This window comes from Microcaecilia unicolor, chromosome 11 (genome assembly GCF_901765095.1).
Source record: "Microcaecilia unicolor chromosome 11, aMicUni1.1, whole genome shotgun sequence".
Classification (NCBI taxonomy): domain Eukaryota; kingdom Metazoa; phylum Chordata; class Amphibia; order Gymnophiona; family Siphonopidae; genus Microcaecilia; species Microcaecilia unicolor.
The window spans coordinates 136656067-136676161 of record NC_044041.1 but is presented as its reverse complement, the minus strand read 5'-3'; the positions used below and the strand labels follow the sequence as shown (position 1 = coordinate 136676161).

The 20095-nt window shown below is 44.6% G+C and overlaps 1 protein-coding gene across 1 annotated transcript in view; it reads right to left on the bottom strand.

The window, feature by feature from the left end:
* Window positions 1-20095, bottom strand: part of ACTN3 (actinin alpha 3) — a 368054-nt gene that overhangs the window by 178503 nt on the left and 169456 nt on the right. The window contains exons 10-11 of the mRNA XM_030217755.1: window positions 3938-4168; window positions 3413-3560 (exon numbers count right to left, since the gene is read on the bottom strand). Of these exons, the coding sequence (XP_030073615.1) occupies window positions 3413-3560; window positions 3938-4168 (379 nt within the window). The remainder of the gene's footprint in view (window positions 1-3412; window positions 3561-3937; window positions 4169-20095) is intronic.

The window sequence follows — 20095 nt, the reverse complement described above, 5'->3', positions numbered from 1 at the left end:
CTCCTGCCCAGCAGCATCCTCCACGTACTTCATCCCCCCTCCCCCTCCCCCCCAACTTCCCATTACTTCCACCAGTAACTTGAATGGAACTATGTCTATCCCAGAAGTAGTCACAAAATGCTGAAGTCCCCGCACCATCATCCTCCACTCTGGTCTCCATCGGGTACCCAGTCACTCAAAAACTGTTCATAGTTCAGTTAGTGTGCGTTCCCAACATCTGCAATACTTATCTCTCGTGCACAAAACCACCAAATCCTCCAAAGCAATAACCACTCATCTCCTAGCTGCATCCTCTGTTGGAGCCACCTTCCCAGTACGATTAAGAAACTCCGTTGCCCCCTGTACCCATAGGCGGTCGGTGGCCCAACTGGGGAGGCTAAAGGGGGTGGGGTTGGGGCGGGGTTGGGGCGGAGCTTAAACCCATAATTGTCACCCAGCATCAAGCACCCCTTCCTCCCACCCACCTAGCACCAGGGACCCCTCCCACCCAGCATCAGGCAGGCAGGCAGGCACCCCTCCCTCCCTCCCTCCCACCCACCCACCCATCATCAAGCGCCAGGCACCCCACCCAGCATCAGGTCTGCCTGCCTGCCTTCCTTCCTTCCTCCCTCCCTCCCTCCCACCCAGCATCAGGCCTTCCTCCTTCCCACCCACCCAGCATCAGGCCTTCCTCCTTCCCTCCCTCCCACCGAGCACCAGGTCCAGTTCCTGCCCCCCCCCCTCCGAAATTTAAAACTTGATACCTGCTCGGGGTTAAGGGAAGGCGGCGTCGGCAGCGACACAGCACGTCAGCACCAGTGAAACACATGCTGGCTCTGCGCGCCTTCAGCTTCCTTTCATTCTGTCTCTCAAGCACTGGTCGAGGGCGGGACCAGCGCTTGAGAGACAGAACGAAGGGAAGCTGAAGGCGCGCCGAGCCAGCACGCGTTTCACTGGTGCTGACGTGCTGTGTCGCTTCTGACGCCGCCTTCCCTTAACCCCGAGAAGGTATCAAGTTTTAAATTTCGGAGGGGGGGGCGGGAGGCAGGCGGCGAAGGTCACAACTGGGCTAGCCTCCCCAAGCCTCTTATATGGGGCGCCTATGCCTGTACCGAATCAAAGGAGGACCATGCGCCCTCATGCAGTACCTTTAAAGTGGCAGGATAAAGCAACATGAATCGGATTTTCTTTTCTACCAAAGAAGTGCAGAGAGGGTGGATACGGCACCTAATCTCCTGTACCCCCACTGAATAGTCCTGAAAAATCCGGATCTGCGTACCGCAATGTGTCCCTCTTTGCTCTATATCCAAGTAGTAATTGTGGATTTTAATAATCACAACTCGCAGTTTTTGATTCTCCACTTTCATTCGGCCCAGCCTGTGAGCCCTTTCAATGCACAGTGGGCCATAACTGTCTGATAGGGCAAATTCTTTAATTAACCACTGCTCTAGGAGGAAACTTAAATTCTTTTCCGGCAACTTTTCCGGTAAGCCCACGATCCTTAATTTACTCCTATGAGCCTGATTCTCTAGGTCCTTGATCTTGTCTTGCTGCGCCTGCAATTTCTCTTTCAGTTGATCGAGCTCTGGCGCCACACGGGTCCATGTGTCTTCCATGTCAGATACTCTCCACTCTGCCTCTGTCAGCTGCTTATTGGATTCCAGCAATAAGGCATCCAGCTTCTCAAAGCGCCCATTCAGCGCGACAAATCTCGGCTCCAACGCCGCTCCCATCGCAGCTGTAATCTGATCCATTTGTTTAGCGGAGAATTCTTCGCCCGCGCTCACTGTGCCGCTCGCCATCTTGGATTCTCCGCCCGTCGGCACCACCTTTTCCTTCTCCGCTTTCTCGGTCTTTTTAGAGCTCCCTGCAGGCATTGAGATCAAATATTGTTCCATACGCTGTTCCCACAGCGTATCGAAGGTAAAATTACGCCGGTATAGGTAGCAGTCAGTCACATTTGATGGCAAACAGAGCGGCGACCTCGGAGAGAAGCAGCAACGCGCCCTTCACTCACAACGCATCACGTGACTCCCCCTAAGTGATGCTTTTATGCTTTTATTTTATATTTCAACTGATTTTTTTGTTCCATTATTCCCTTTTATATTGTAATCTGCCTTGAGCCCTTTTGGGTAAAGTGGACTAGAAATGCTAACAAATAACAAATCATTAAATTAAAATTTAGAGAAAGAAACACCATAATCTATAGGAAAGAACACATTCATACCATTGCAAAGGAAAAGAGGAAGGGGAGAGAGGGGAAATTCGATTAGATTATGTAGCGAAAGTCACCCCGTCCAGCCATGTCTCTTTCAGTTATCAAAATATCCAAGGAATATTGTTGAAATAAGTCACAAACTAAAATAGGCCTACTGCATAAGGAACATACATTTAAAGACCTACCTGAAGTGAAGTAGAAGAAAACAGTGAACATGCAGAGTCTGTTCTGCTAAGAATAATGGAACCAGTTTTAGAAATGGCCAATGCTGTGTTGGGTGGGCCTGTATTCCACAATAAGGGAGACACGGCTTTCGACCAATCAATGAAGAATGAGCAACCCTCCCATTGTAATAAAAACACGGAGTAAAAAAAAGAGCCACAATGCAAAAGGAGAGAAATGTAAACATTGAAGGCCCACTCAGGAGGCACACAAGCAAGACATGCTCCTTAATTGCCCTCCTTTGGTGAGCACCAGATGCAGCAGCATGCCACTAACAACATGGATAACTAGTGAGAAATCTCACTTTTGGCATCAGGGATCTTGGGATGAAACTAGCAGTGGGTAAGTACATCTAAAATCAAACTGAAACATAAAAATACAGACAGTAAGTATATGCAGAGTAGCTTAATGGTTAGAGCCAGTGGGCTTAGAACCACAAAAGCCAGGATCAAATCTCACTGTGGCTCCTTATGACCTTGAGTATGTCACTTAACTCTCCATTGCCTCAGGTACAAACTTAGAGCCCTCCGAGGACAATGAATATGAGCCAAATCTAAATAAATAAAAACTCCACCCTTACACCACCCTCCTAAAAACACCTACACACAGAGCACATAAAAATATGTGTGTTCTTTTACACGTGCTTATACATATGTATAAGTCTGTATAATTTTATAATAGACATTTTACACCTGCATCATGGGAAGTGCTTTATAAAATTATCCCCATGGTGATTAAATAGGTTCACAGAGCCTGGATAAATTACTTGAATTCTGATTCAACAAAGATTTTAGGTTGTCTTTCAAGATTTTGCAGTAGCAATCAACATATCGTAATATTGACTTGAAGGCATTTCACTTCACATGATGTTTGAAACACCATCACGCAGTGTGATAATAATGACAATGCTATGATTTGGACTGGGACTCGAGAAAACAAGTCTTTTGTGCAGCTCATAGCCCTCAGTGGGTGCCCTTCCTTTCGTGTAAATACCTCGTGTCCAGGACTCATGCAGAGAAGCTTTCTGCTTAAACTTCTCAGCCAGGTGCTCCGTGCGCTCAAGCCTTCTGATCTCTGTTAACAGCCAATCTTCATAGCCTTTTTCCACTTGCTCTAGGCCTTTCCAGGCATTAGCAATGTCCTATATAAAAAGAGTAAGAAAGCAGCATTTCACAAATGCCCACAGCAGATGTGTACCAGATACCAGTAATGAAAGGGCCATATATGTATTTATTTTTTTGTTACATTTGTACCCCACGCTTTCCCACTCATGGCAGGCTCAATGCGGCTTACATGGGGCAATGGAAGGTTAAGTGACTTGCCCAGAGTCACAAGGAGCTGCCTGTGCCTGAAGTGGGAATGGAACTCAGTTCCTCAGGACCAAAGTCCACCACCCTAACCACTAGGCCACTCCTCCAATAACCAATGTATCCAAATAACCAGCAAATTTTCATTAATAGAGAGAGCATGTTTTTCTAAGTCTCTGGTAATGCTAAGGTTAGTCACTCACTTACTCACCGAAACCATCTTGCCCTCAGAGGGCATGAAGGCAGGCCTGTTGCTAAGCCTCAACTTGGTTTGCAGTGTGTTGAAGTTAATTTCTAGCTGGCATTTCTCCTGCACACGGGGCGGCTTGTGCACGCGGCGATAGTCCCGGAAGTCCTCCAACTTTTTCTGCATGGCATTCATGGTCTTCTCAGGTGTGCGGTTCTCCAACCAGGGTATGGTACGGCGGATCCATTCCAGCAGCTGCAAGTGGCAAAAAGGTGGAAGTAGTCAGAAATCAACCTACAAATTAACACTAAGTTGATTAGTGCATGTTTAAATGTTTTAATGCATATTAAAAAGTTTCTATTCAAACAAATATGTGAAACAAACTGGAAAAAATGCCCCAAAATTTGCTAAAAGACGAAAAGAACTGAAAACAAACTGAAGATTTTTGCTTTGTGCACATCTTTAATGTCCGCTTGGAAGCCAGCATGGTGAAGATGAAGGTGAGAGCAGAGACACTCAAGAGTAATCTACAGAAATATTTCTTTGTGGAAAGGGTGGTGGTTCCCAGTTCAGGTGGTAGATAAGAACTGTATCTAAATTCAAGAAGACATGGGACAAGGGGAGAGGATCTCTAAGGGAGAGTAGATTATGTGGAAGGCAGACTGGATTGACTATATGGTATTTAGCTGCCATCAATTTCTCTGTTTCTATGAATGAAGGAGGGGGAATAGGTAGATTAGCATCAGAGGCAAATCATCATAATCTTCCTCTATCATGCTTGGCACAGGACAGCTACATATCTGCCATTGTACTGGCCAAGGAGTAGACACTGCCTTCTTATGGCTCCATTCCTTTCTTGTCTTCACTAAAAAAAGCTCATTATCCAGCTTATTTTCAAAAGAGAAAGACGCCCATATTTCGACCCAAATCGGGAGATGGGCGTCCGTTTCCCGTGGGCGCCCAAATTGGTATAATCGAAACCCGATTTTTGGCGTCCTCAACTGCAGTCCGTCACGGACACGAACAAAGATCACTGGGGTGTGTCGGAGGCGTGGCGAAGGCGGGACTGGGGCGTGGTTATCGGCCGAGAAGAGATGGGCGTCTTTAGCTGATAATCGAAACAAGAAGGGCGTTTTTGACGAGAATTTGGTCCGCTTTATTTGGACCCTTTTTTTTCAGGTCCAAGTCCCAAAAAAGTGCCCCAACTGACCAGATGACCACCGGAGGGAATCGGGGATCACCTCCCCTGACTCCCCCAGTGGTCACTAACCCCCTCCCACCAACAAAAACCCACTTTACAAACTTTTTTTCCCAGCCTGTATGCCAGCCTCAAATGCCGTACCCACCTCCATGACAGCAGAATGTGTTCTATCCTCTGACAGCCTTTCCCTGGTTCTGATGTGGGTCTCGAGTGAGTGTGACACCTTTTCTGTTAAGGGCACTGCAGAGTCACATCAGCAATGCATTGTGGTGGGTGTAGGGTATTGGGCTCCGTGATTCCACTAGCTTGTGTTAAATGTTCACGATGTTGGTAGTTGGTAGGCTCTACTCCCATGGTGCTTTTCCCTCTGCTTACTGGGTCAGAGTGTGCCCTGTTTTGTTTCCGGTAGTCCATTAGGTAGTGGCCATTTGTGTAAGACACTTTTAGATCCCTTTCATGTGTTAGCCACGTTACAGCACTTAGTTCTTACCTTGAATGTTGCTGAAAGAGGGCATTGTACACCATTCTGCCAGCTCGGACCTACTGCTAATCTCAGTACCAGCGAGACTTGTTGCCAGTGGGGCACAACCTCTGATCTGCAGTTAACTGTGAGTAAAGGTGCTTATTCAAATAAAGGACATTTTCAGCGAGATTAGTCTTCAGGTGTCAACTGCTGTGCCAAGGTTATACACCAGCAACAAGTCCTGTCCCTGGAGCACTTTTAGTGGGTACTGCAGTGCACTTCAGGCAGGCAGACCCAGGCCCATCCCCTCCACCCGTAACACTTGTGGTGGTAAATGGGAGGCCTCTAAAACCCACTGTACCCACATGTAGTTGCCCCCTTCACCCCTAAGAGCTATGGTAGTGTTGTACATTTGTCCCTCCCACGACCAAATGGCTTGGATTGGGACGTTTCTGAGCTGGGCATTTTTAGTTTCCATTATTGCAAAAAAAAAAAAACGCCCATCTCAGAAGGGACCAAATCCATGGCATTTGGTCCGTCCAAACCATATTTTCGAAATGAAAGATGGACGCCCATCTTTTTCGATAATATGGTCTGTCCCGCCTCTTCACATACCCGTTTTCGGACATAGACGCCCATGGAGATGGGTGTTTGCGTTCGATTATACCCCTCCACGTGTACCCCCTCATTAACCAGCACTCACTCTGAAGTACAAGAACCAAAGCCCAGTCCAGGAATTGTGGTTTATACATTTTTTAAAATTAAAATTCTTTGGCTTAATATTCAAAGCCACTTATTTAGCCAGCACCGGGGGGTAGTCATAAAGTGGTTTTGTTTGAATTTGCCCGCATGGTCAGTGTAACACAGTAACATGAAGAGGTATTTTCAAAAGGACGTCCAAGTCAGAACATTCCAAATGGACACCTATCTCACATGAATTTTTGAACAGGATACAACCTGTTCGAAAATATATGAGATTGGCGTCCATAAACTGGAAACATCCACATCCATTTTACAAACTGAAACATCCGAATTTTGAACGGGGAAAAACAAGGGACATAGAAAATGGCCACATAGATGTCCATGCAGAGCAGAGGGGCAGCCTAGTGTTTAGTGCAGTGGACTGTAAAACAAGGGACCCAAGTTCAAATCCTGTCATTGTGAGCCCTCCAGGAACAGAAAACTACATGCTGTACCTTCAGGCTTGCAAGTGTCTTATATGCTATATTACAGGACCTCTACTTTGGAATACATTGTACATAGACTGAGAGGGATCCAGGTTTTGTTTTTTCAAGCATATGAAATGTCTTGATGGAATTCATTTGTTAAAGTTATGAAGATGTGGGGAACCTCTGATGAAGGTTAAATAGATGACGTCAAGGTATTAAATGATGATTGAATGATGATGAATTGTTATGTGGCAGAGGGTTTGGGGCTCATTTTCAAAAGAGAAAAAAATGTTTAAAAGAGGCATAATGAAGCATTTTGACATTTTAATTGCTATTTTTGAAACCTATTTTGCACATTTTTATCTACGCAGTTTGTCTGCAGTGCGTCCAAATCATAAGGGCATGTGTCAGGGTGTACTGGGGTGAGATTAGGGTGTTCCCAACACTTGAATGTTTTTCTGCCATTATGGGACAAAACCAAAATGTCTAGGACTAAAACTAAGATGTTTTGAGCTAGACCTGTTTTAATAACGACTAAGCCATAAAAAAGTGTCCTAAATGACCACGACCACTGGGAGAAAGGAATGACCCCTCTACCTTACTCCCACCCCCAAAGACGTGAAAGAAACAGTACATACCAGCCTCTATGATAGCATCATATGTTATGGCCAGTCCTATTAGAGCAGCAAGCAGGTCCCTGGAGTAGCCTAGTGGTCAGTGCAGTGCACCAGAGAAGGGGACCTAGTCCCATATCCCACTCTAACTGGTACACTTGTGGTGGAAAGTGTCAGCCCCCCCCCCCCCCATAACCCACCAAAAACCTACTGTGTCCACATATAGGTGACACCTGCAAACATAAGGGCTATTGTAGTGGTATACAGTTGAATAAGTATGTTTTTCGTGGGGTTTGGAGGGCTCACCATACAATATAAGGGGGTAATGATGAGATGTGTACCTGGGACATTTTATGTGTAGTCAATTGCAGTGCACCCTAGAGTGCCCCACTGCTCTGCTGGGATGTCTGTGTGGCAGACTACCAAGAATTCTGGCTCCTCCTACATCCAAATGGCTTGATTTTATGTGTTTTTCACTTGGATTTTTTTCCCCAAAAAAGATATAAGCGCACAGAGCACAAAGACATCTAGCAAGTGGTCATTTTCGGAAAAAAAAAAAAGATAGACATTTTGCTGTTTTCAAAATCGCTATATTTGTCTCCTGGATTCTGGACATTTAAGCAAAACGTCCAAAGTCGGACTTAGACTTCATATTGAAAATGCCCCTCCATGTATGTAGCTGTTTTTTAACATTTTGTTTTTATTGTATTAAAAATGTGAAGAATTGTAATCCGCCTAGAACATTTGCGATAGTGCAGAATAAATTGTTTTATAAATAAATAGATACAATTTTTAATAAATACATATATTTAGTTACAGTAAGTATTTTTCCGTTTCTGGAGGGCTCACAGTTTAAAAAAAAAAGACTTGAACCTGGTTGCTTGATTTACAGCCTGCTGCACTAACCACTAGGCTAGTCCTCAGACCTGCTTTCTATGTTGTTAAGAATGCATATAATACCTCAAGCTGTCATAAAGCCTAGTATTCCCTTCTAGTTTCACTTTCAGGAGAGAGGGATGGGGACAGCAACCACTGGGGGATTAAGGAGATGTCATGCCTTATTCTCTCCAGTGGACAGCTGCTCAATCAGAGCACCTTTCTCTAATCATCTGCTAACCCATTACCCACTAACTGCCACCAAAGCTGAGAGTCTGCTATGGAGAGCAATGCACAGAATCAGCAGCGAATCATCTTGTGGGAGGAGCCAATGCCCTACCCCAAGAAGTGCACATGGATGACGTCAGATGCTTTTGAGTTTTAAGGACGCTCACTCCTGAGGCAATTTACCGTCTGCTACAGATGCTTCTAAGTCTTAAGGATGCTTACTCCTGAGGCAATTTACCATCTGCTAAACTATTACCCACTATCTGCCACCAAAGCTGAGAATCTGATTGCTCAGGAGCAGTGGCGTTCCTAGGGGGGCTGACACCCGGGGTGGATCACCGATGCGCTCCGCCCCCTAGGTGCAGCGCCCACCCCCCCTGGATGCAGCGTGACAGCCCCCCCCCGGCAAAAGGACACCCCCCCGTGAAGTAACCCCCCCCGGGTGCACGCCGCTTTGGGGGTGCCGCGCGTGCCTGTCCTTTGTTCGTTCCATGCTCCCTCTGCCCCGGAACAGGAACCTGTTCCGGGGCAGAGGGAGCATGGAACGAACGAAGGACAGGCGCGCACGGCACCCCCCCCCCCCAGCGGCGTGCACCTGGGGCGGACCGCACCCCCCCCCCCCAACCAGGAACGCCACTGCTCAGGAGAGCAATTACCTGCACAGAATCAGCAGCGGACCATCTTGTGGGAGAAGCCAATGCCTGACACCGGCAGGCATAAGTACATAAGGTGGTCGGTTCAAATCCCACTGCTGCTCCTTGTGATCTTGGGCAAGTCACTTAACCCTCCATTGCCTCAGGTACAAACTTAGATTGTGAGCCCTCCTGGGACAGAGAAATATCCAGTGCACCTGAATGTAACTCACCTTGAGCTACTACTGAAAAAGGTGTGAGCAAAATCTAAATAAATAAAATAAATACATAAGTATTGCCATACTGGGACAGACCAAAGGTCCATCAAGCCCAGCATCCTGTTTCCAACAGTGGCCAAACCAGGGGCCAGATGCACTAAAATCCTCGGAACAGCCTTTCCCTTACCGATTCCATAGCGAATCGGTAGGGAACGGCTAATCATCAAGGAAAGGGAATGCAAATGAGCTGCTTGTTGCAGCTCACTTGCATTCTCTATTCCATCGCTAAACAGTTGGCCAATCGGCCGGTCGAGCATGCGCAGAGCAGCAAAGCGTTATGCTGGCTGCTCTGCGCATGCCAAATACGCCTCCTGTGCCGCCCGAAGACGCTGCACCACTCACCCCCTCCACGGCCTGCTGCAGGCTCCTTTTTGGACATCATTCAACCCCGCAATGATAAAAACGTCCTTTTTGGACGTGCTTCACTCAGTTGAGAGACCCGGAAGTCTCTGAGCCAATCACAGCGCATTTAGCTGTGCTAAATGCGTTGTGATTGGCTCAGAGACTTCCGGGTCTCTCAGCTGAGTGAAGGGCGGCCAAAAAGAAAGTTTTAATATTGTGGCGGGGGGGGGGGGGGGGCCAAAATGGACGTCTTGTTTGAAGCGGAGCTTAATAAAGCTTAAGGGTGGGTTATGTTTGGGTTTTTTTTATAGTGAAGACCGTCCATAAAGGGTGCACTTGGGTGTTTTTTTGGGTGAAGACCACCCATAATGGACGTCCATGACGCGCACTTCGCCGTTTCCCCCCCTCCCGGTTTTTTTGTTACATTTTATCAGTGGCGTTCCTAGGGGGGCTGACACCCGGGGCGGATCACCGATGCGCCCCTCCCCCCGGATGCAGCGCGGACCCCCCCCCCCCCCGGTGAACGGACCCCCCCCCCCCGTGGAAGAACCTGCTCCGGGGCAGAGGGAGCATGGAACGAACGAAGGACAGGCGCGCGCGGACCCCCCCAGCGGCGTGCACACTGGGCGGACCGCTACCACCACCCCCCCCCCCTTGGTACACCACTGCATTTTATGAAGTTTTCAATCCTGCGCAGCCCCAACGAGAGGTACAGACCTCTCGCTAGATTTTCCAGCGTTAAGGCAATCGGAACATGTTAGTGCATCTCATTATAATAGGGTTTCTACACGATTTCATCTGCATTCCGTTTTCGTTAGCTGCTACCGTCATTGGAAAAGGGCCTTTAGTGCATGCCAGGGTAATCTACTTGCTCGTTAATGGCTCGTTAAAGGCTCGTTAAGTTTAGTGAATCTGGCCCCAGGTCACAAAAACCTGGCAAGATCCCCAAAAATTACAAAACATTTTATACTGCTTATCCCAGAAATAGTGGATTTTCCCCAAATCCATTTAATAATGGTCTTTGGACTTTTCCTTTAGGAAGTCGTCCAAACCTTTTTTAACTCCGCTAAGCTAACCGCCCCTACCACATTCTCTGGCAATGAATTCCAGAGTTTAATTACACGTTGAGTGAAGAAAACTTTTCTCCGATTCATTTTAAATTTACTACATTGTAGCTTCGTCGCACGCCCCCTAGTCCTAGTATTTTTGGAAAGTGTAAACAGACGCTTCACATCTACCCGTTCAACTCCACTAATTATTTTACTGACCTCTATCATATCTTCCCTCAGCCACCTTTTCACCAAGCTGAAGAGCCCTAGCCGCTTTAGCCTTTCCTCATAGGGAAGTCATCCCATGGCCTTTATAATTTTTGTCGCCCTTCTCTGTAATTCCACCATATCTTTTATGAGATGCGGCAACCAGAATTAAACACAATATTAGAGGTGCGGTCGCACCATGGAGCGATACAAAGGCATTATAACGTCCTCATTTTTGTTTTCCATTCCTTTCCTTTCCTAATAATACCTAACATTCTATTTGCTTTCTTAGCCACTGCAGCACACTGAGCAAAAGGTTTCAACATATCAACGACAACATCCAGATCCCTTTCTTGGTCTGTGACTCCTAACATGGAACCTTGCTATAATTCGGGTTCCTCTTTCCCACATGCATCACTTGGCACTTGCTCACATTAAACGTCATCTGCCATTTAGACGCTCAGTCTCCCAGTCTCATATGGTCCTCTTGTAATTTTTCACAATCCTCCTGCGATTTAACGACTTTGAATAACTTTGTGTCATCAGCAAATTTAATTACCTCACTAGTTACTCCCATCTCTAGGTCATTTATAAATATGTTAAAAGCAGCGGTCCCAGCACAGACCCCTGGAACACCACTAACTACCCTTCTCCATCGAGAATACTGACCATTTAATCCTACTCTCTGTTTTCTATCTTTTAACCACTTTTAATCCATTATAGAACACTACCTCCTATCCCATAACTCTCCAATTTCCTCTGGAGTCTTTCAGGAGGTACTTTGTCAAACGCCTTCTGAAAATCCAGATACATAATATCAACCGGCTCCCCTTTATCCACATGTTTGTTCACCCCTTCAAAGAAATGTAGTAGATTGGTGAGGCAAGATTTCCCTTCACTAAATCCATGTTGACTTTGTCTCATTAATCCATGCTTTTGAATATGCTCTGTAATTTTGTTGTTTATAATAGTCTGTACCATTTTGCCCGGCACCAACATCAGACTCACCGGTCTATATAATTTCCCGGATCTCCTCAGGAACCTTTTTTAAAAATCGGCGTTACATTGGCCACCCTCCATTCTTCTGGTACCATACTCGATTTTAAGGCTAAATTACATATTACTAACAATAGCTCCGCAAGATCACGTTTCAGTTCTATCAGTACTCTGGGATGAATGCAATCTGGTCCAGGAGATTTGCTACTCTTCAATTTGTAGACCTGCCCCATTACATCCTTGAGGTTTATAGAGAATCCATTCAGTTTCTCCGACTCGTCAGCTTCGAATACCATTTCTGGCACTGTTATCTCTCCCAAATCTTCCTCGGTGAAGACCGAAGCAAAGAATTCATTTAATCTCTCCGCTACGGCTTTGTCTTCCCTGATCGCCCCTTTTACTCCTCAGTCATCTAGCAGTCCAACTGATTCTTTTGCTGGCTTCCTGCTTTTAATATACCTTAAAAACTTTTTACTATGTGTTTTTGCCTCCAACGCAATCTTTTTTTTAAGTCCCTCTTAGCCTTCCTTATCAGCACTTTGTATTTGACTTGACATTCCTTATGCCATTTCTTATTATTTTCAGTCGGTTCCTTCTTCTGTTTTCTGAAGGATTTTCTTTTAGTTCTAAAAGTTTCCTTCACCTCACATTTTAACCATACCGACTGTAGTTTGGTCTTCCGTCCTTCTTTTTTAATACGTGGACAGCATCCACTCCTGATGTAAATTTTTGACCCTCGCAGCCGCTCCTCTAAGTTTATTTTCACCGTTCTTCTCATTTTATCATAGTCTCCCCTTTTAAAGTTAAACGCTAACATATTGGATTTCTTATGTATACTTACTTCAGAGCTAATATCTAATCTCATCATATTATGATCACTGTTATCAAGCAGCCCCAGCACCATTACCTCCCGCACCAGATCATGCGCTCCACTAAGGACTAGGTCTAAAATTTTTCCTTCTCTTGTTGGCTTCTGTACCAGCTGCTCCATAAAGCAGTCCTTGATTACATCAAGGAATTTTACCTCCCTAGTGTGCCCCGATGTTACATTTACCCAGTCAATATCGGGGTAATTGAAATCACCCATTATTATTGTGTTGCCCAGGTTGTTTGCATCCCTAATTTCCTTTAACATTTCTGCATCCGTCTGTTCATCCTGGCCAGGCGTACAGTAGTACACTCCTATCACTATCCTTTTCCCCTTTACACATGGAATTTCAATCCATAGTGATTACAAGATGTGTTTTGTTTCCTGCAGAATTTTCAATCTATTTGATTCAAGGCACTCCTTAATATACATTGCTACCCTTCCACCAATTCGATCCACCCTATCACTACGATATAATTTGTACCCCGGTATGACAGTGTCCCACTGGTTATCCTCCTTCCACCAGGTCTCCGAGATGCCTATTATATCTAACTAGTAAAAAAGACCCGTTTCCAAAACCAATGAAACGGGCGCTAGCATGTGGTTTTTTTTGTGTGTGTGTGTATGTGTCACAGAGTTATTTTGTGTGTGTGTGTGTGTGTGTGTGTGTGTGTGTGTGTGAGTGTGTGAGGGTGCGGTGTGTGTGCAGGTTGTTGATGTGTTTCTTTTTTTGTTTTGTTTTTTGCTTGGGGGTTGGGGGATGTGCTGTGCTGTGCTGGCACAGTGGGTTGGATTGGTGTGTGGCTTTGAGGGTGTGTTTCTGTTGTATTGTGTGTGTGTGGTTTTGTCTGTCAAGGAGGTTTGTGGAGGGGGGTCTTTCTGTTGGTGAAATGTAAATGTAAATTTTTGCACATACCCACAGTAGGAATATTCTTCTCTCGTTCCAGCGGTGGTTCTGTGCTCTCCGTGCTGCACAGATAATGAGCCATTCTGCTGGGGAATGCTCCTCCCTTATTGTCACGTAGTTTCCTCTGATTGGTCCGTCTTACGTTGCCTAGTGTTGCCTGGGAACGGTGTTGTGATGGTCCTTTGTGTTTCAGAATGTTGAGGGTGTTTTTTCTGATTGGTCCGTCATGTGAGGGCGGGGCAGTGAGACATGGTCAGTGTTGAGGCTTCACCACCATGAATCCATGAACGCTTCAGTGACTGACTGAGTGACTTCAGAATGTTGTCTTCAGAACGTTGAGGGTGAGTTTTATTATAGTAGATTTTTCATGTAGATATATTCTAACTCTCCCATCTAATTTCTTAGGCTTCTGGCATTCGCATATACACATTTCAAACTATGTTTGTTTTTCCTATTTACATCATGCTCAGTACTTGACAGTATTAATTTGCAATCTTTTGTCTGATTTTTATTTTTATTTAAGGACACCTGCAAGCTCATTTTCAAAGCACTTAGCATCCCAAAGTTCCATAGAAACCTATGGAACTTAGCCTCCCAAAGTGCTTTGAAAATATGCCTCCTGATCTACTACGGTCTCTTTTGCAACCTCACTATCAGGATACCCTGTCTTCCCTGTTTTGGTGATATATTTGAAAGCTACCTTATCCTAAACTATGCGCTTTTGAGCGACTGTCAGCCTTCCCCCAGTTTCTAGTTTAAAAGCTGCTCCATCTCCTTTTTAAATGCTGATGCCAGCAGCCTGGTCCCACCCTGGTTAAGGTGGTTTCGGAATAGGCTCCCCTTCCCCAGAATGTTGCCCAGTTCCTAACAAATCTAAAACCCTCCTCCCTGCACCATCGTCTCATCCACATATTGAGACTGTGGAGCTCTGCCTGTCTCTTGGGCCCTGTGTATGGAACAGGTAGCACTTCAGAAAATGCTATCCTAGAGGTTCTGGATTTGAGCTTTCTACCTAAGAGCCTAAATTTGGCTTCCAGAACCTCTCTCCCACATTTTCCTATGTCATTGGTACCCACATGTACCAAGACAGCCGGCTCTCCCCAGTACTATCTAAAATCCTATCTAGGTGACGCGTGAGGTCCACCACCTTCGCACCAGGCAGGCAAGTCACTAGGTGATCCTCACGTCCACCAGCCACCCAGCTATCTATATGCCTAATGATCGAATCACCAACTACAACAGCTGTCCTAACCCTTCCCTTTTGGGCAGCACTTGGAGACATCCTCGGTGCGAGAGGATAGTACATCCTCTGGTGGGCAGGTCCTGGCTAAAGGAGTACTTCCTACTTCACCAGGGTGATGCTCTCCTTCTAGGAGCCCTCCTCCAAGGTAGCACAGGGGCTACCAGACTGGAGGTGGGACTTCTCCAACATCCCTGTAGGTCTCCTCTATGTACCTCTCTCCCTCAGCTCCACCAAGTCTGCTACTCTAGCCTCAAGAGAACGGACATGTTCTCTGAGAGCTAGGAGCCCTTTTCATCAGGCACACACATATGACAACTCACCAACTGGGAGATAATCATACATGTGTCAATCAATGCAAAAGACTGGATAGCATCCCTCTCGCTGCTGGACTGCTGACTCCATCTTAGTATTTTTGAGTTTTTCAATAATTTAAAACTTGCTACAGTATTAAGGATATTAGCCTAATATAAAAATGTCTTTTAGTTTATATAGTATATTGTGTGATTTATTTAGTGTTTCCTTCTTAGATGGTAATGAAATGTATTTAAAAAACTCTGTAAGAGCACTCCTTGCTTGTTACCCTAATTACAATAACTGACTATAAATGAAGAGTTGTCATAGGGGTGGGTGGGAAGACTAAACTAGATCCTGCAGTGCCTTCTAGAGTCTATCTGTTAATGCTGTGGTACAAAGTTAAAGTTTTAAAAACTAAGGGGAAAAACTATGGAGATTAGTTGATAAAATTTGCTTTTTTATATTTTTATTTTGCCTATCACTTAACTACAATTCCGCCTTTAAACCCTAATCTTTAAGTTCGCAAAGCACAAAGCAAAATAGTGTTCACTTACCAGAGAAATGTCCTCTTCTCTCAGAACTTCTCAGAAAGGCGCATGTGGATGTGGATCACATCAGACACTGCCAGGCCTTAATGATGCTGACGCCTCAGGCATTGCGCTGAAGCGGTGTGACAAATGGGCAGGTCATGCCCCTTTTTGCGCCCCTTCGTGCACAACTTTGTGTGTGACTTAGTGAATTGCTGATGCTGATAAAATTTTTATTTTATAGTGGTCTGACTGGGTTTGGGGAGTGGAGGAGTGGCCTAATGGTTAGTGCAACCGATTGTGGACCTGGGGAACTGGGTTTGATTCCTGCTGTTGCCTGATGGTTAACAGTGGGATGAGATCTTGGGGAACCAGGTTCAATTCACTCTGCAGCTTTGTGTGACCCTGGGCAAGCCATCTAACCCTCTGTTTCCCCTGGTACAACAGTAGTATAATGTACTACTTAGATTGTGAGCCCACTAGGGACAGACCTAGCACCCGTAAAATGAAACTGTAAACCACTTAGGACTAAGCAATATATAAATACTGAATATTTTATTTTTCTATGTTGTCATTTAAAAAGAAAATGGCCTGGCTCCAGATTTTGACCTTGGGTCTCTTGGCAGTCTCCAAACTGAATGCTTGTAATTTATTTTTACATTCTTGTACCCCATTGTTATCCAAAAACAGGTTTCGGTTCAAAGTGGCTTACAAATTATGTTCTGATTGGTTGTTACAATTTTGTTCTTACATTACATATTTAGTATTGATACTTGTGTTGATGATTTACATTTTCTGTGTGCACTTTGGTTTGGGCTTGTAGTGTTGATTTGTGATTTGTAATTTGGGTGGTTATCGATGACTAAGTAATTTATAGTAGAATTTTTTTAAGAGGTATGTTTTCAGTTATTTCCTAAAGTGTAGATAGCTCGTGATGCTTCTTGTGGTCTTTGGTATTGAGTTTCACCGTTTGGAACCCAGATAGTTGAAGCCAGCCATGTAAATAGATTTGAACGTTATATTTCAACAGTTAGGTAGGTGAAGAAGTAGGTAGTTTCAGATGGAGGCTGCTTCTGCCTTTATTCCAGTTATATCTGAAAGCTATCAATTCAGATCTAGTAGGCGGACTGTCAGAAGCCCGAAGTCTTTAATCGACTGTTCCATGGTCATGTCTCAAAATATTGGTGTAGTTTATGGTCATAGACTGTGCTCAAAGAAAAATATCTTTGAAGTAGAAAACGGATTACATAGCAACATAGTAAATGACAGCAGATAAAGACCTGTATGGTCCATCCAGTCTGCCCAACAAGATAAACTCATTTTACATGGTATGTGATACTTTATACCCGAGTTAGATTTGTCCTTGCCATTCTCAGGGTGCAGACCGTAGAAGTCTGCCCAACACAGTTCTTGTACTAAGTTTTGAAGCTAATGTCGACACCCCTTAAAATTTACACTCCAGCCCATCCATATATATTCAGCCACGATCAGGGCATAGACCGTAGAAGTCCAGTTTTGCTTCCCAATTACCGGTGTTGCCACCTAATCTCCGCGAAAATTCCGTGGATCCATTCCTTCTAAACAGGATTCCTTTGTGTTTATCACACGCATGTTTGAATTCCATTACCGTTTTCATCTCCACCACCTCCCACGGGAGGGCATTCCACTTATCCACCACCCTCTCTGTGAAAAAATACTTCCTGACATTACTTCTGAGTCTGCCCTCTTCAACTTCAATTCATGTCCTCTAGTTCTGCTGCCTTCCCGTCTCTGGAAAAGGTTTGTTTGTGGATTAACACCTTTCAAATATTTGAACGTCGGTATCATGTCACATCTGTTTCTTCTTTCCTCCAAGGTATACATGTTCAGGTCAGCAAGTCTCTCCTTGTACAGTTTGCAACACAAATTCTATACCATTTTTGTAGCTTTTCTTTGCACCACTTCCAGTCTTTTTATATCTTTAGCAAGATACGGCCTCCAAAACTGAACACAATACTCCAAGTGGGGCCTCACCAACGACTTGTAGAGGGGCATCAACACTTCCTTCTGCTTGTTATCCCCTCTGTATGCAGCCTAGCATCCTTCTGGCAATGACCGTCGCCTTGTTGCATTGTTTCTTCACCTTTAGATCCTCAGACACCAACACCCCAAGGTTTCTCTCCTGAGTCGAGCTTACTAATCTTTCCCCTCCTATCTGGTATCTCTCTTTTGGGTTTCTGCACCCCAAGTGCATCACTCTACACTTCTTGGCATTACATTTTAACTCAATATCAAAAAACTGGGTAAATATATTCCAATATAGCTGTAGAACTTGCTAATACATGCACCATCAATCACAGCTATGAACAACTGCAAACCTTTATTATTATCAAATACATAAACATTGTCCTCCTACTTGCATACACAATACTGCAAACACATTCCACTCTCTCCACTCATACACCACTCATCAAACTTCAAACATGCATCAACTTGTGTCATCAAATGCTATAACAGTACTGTGAAATAATCTGATCATGTAATAATAGACACAACTGGCAGTGCAACACAGAGAGACTTATACTCTATCAATAACAATTGTCCAGCAATTGTCCAGCCTATGGTAGTGTACTCACTGGAATACTCTCAGTGTGTTACTGATTCCTCTTTATTTATCTGTACACTTGTAGCCAATCAGGCAGTTCTTAAAAGTCCCGCTGTCAGTGTCACGAACTCCACACGCTGTACCCCTCACACGGGGCAGCATCAGATCACCACATTGCTTGAGAATGTTCTATATCTGCCAGCAACGTGTCTCCAAAAAATGGCTATTGACAATCATAAAGCAATAAAGTTCTTCAAACTATCGTAATGTTTCTGGCATCTGATACACCACACCTCTCCGCTATGACCCTATACGGTCCATGTTTCACTCATATAAGTGTCTTCAGGGGTCTGTGCAGTTAAAACACAATTATTAGATCACCCATACACCACCATATTCACACTAACAAATATTTTAAATACTTAAGAACCTACATACTAAAAGGTATTACTGACCTGAACGAGTGTCCGAAAAGCCAAATCAGGGTCCCATACTGGGCTGCGAGCAAAATGCTCAAGAATGCCCGCACATGCGCATAAAAGCAAGGCGGGGAAAATTCTCATTAAATACCCTACATGTCACATGACTAACCACTCTATTTCCCTATTTAATCCATAGGGGGCCACAGTGTTCCATTGAAATATCATCCGCTGTTTCTTTCTCACCGATATTAATGGTTCATTGCCACCCCTAGGAGTTGATACCATCTGCAAAACTACAAACTTTAGCTCTTGTATCTCATGATCCATTCGCTGCCAATGAGAAATGAGAGGAGCCTCCATGCGCTGTGACCATATATTACTTAAATGCTCCGCAATACGAGACTTAATCTTGCGCATAGTCTGGCCAATTTACCATAAACCACAGGGACATGTAATCCCATAAACACATTGGGTCGAATTACAATCGGTCCAACTATGCAAATGGAATACATGCCCCTGTGTATGGGGAATGACCACTTCCTTAGTTTGTAAAACATGTTTGCAGTAAATACACTACATCTATAATGACCAATCATACCCTGATTATCTTGTGCATGTACACTAGAATCCCTTATAAGAGAAAACAATATTTCCCCTAAATTCCGCCCTATTGTGAAGGCAAACATGGGAAATTGCTGAAATTGTGGATGTATTGTCAAAGTTCCCCAATGTTTTCTAATAATCTGTATAATGGAGGTGGATACTTGTGTATAAGGTAACACACAGGTGAGGCGAGAAGGGGACTTCACTGGCGGACTTTGACTAAACCACTCTGGCTGAACATTAAATGCTCATTTTGCCGCTTTGCGCAGAATTTTAGATGGATACCCTCTCTGCTTAAAGCGGGTTACCATCAACTCTGCCTGTTGCTGATAAACCAGACATAAACTACATAATCTACGCACCTACAAAAGCTGTTACTCTGGTGGCCAGTTTACCACCAGCTCTTATCATAGTCACTATCTTCAGAATTTAAAATACAGTATTCTGGTATATATAAATAGAGTGGTTAGTCATGTGACATGTAGGGTATTTAATGAGAATTTTCCTGCTTTGCTTTCATGTGCATGTGCGGGCGTTCTTGAGCGTTTCGCTCGCAACCCAGTATGGGACCCTGATTTGGCTTTTTGGATACTCGTTCAGGTCAATAACACCTTTTAGTATGCAGGTTCTTAGATATTTAAGATATTTAATTGTTAGTGTGAATGTGGTGGTGTATGGG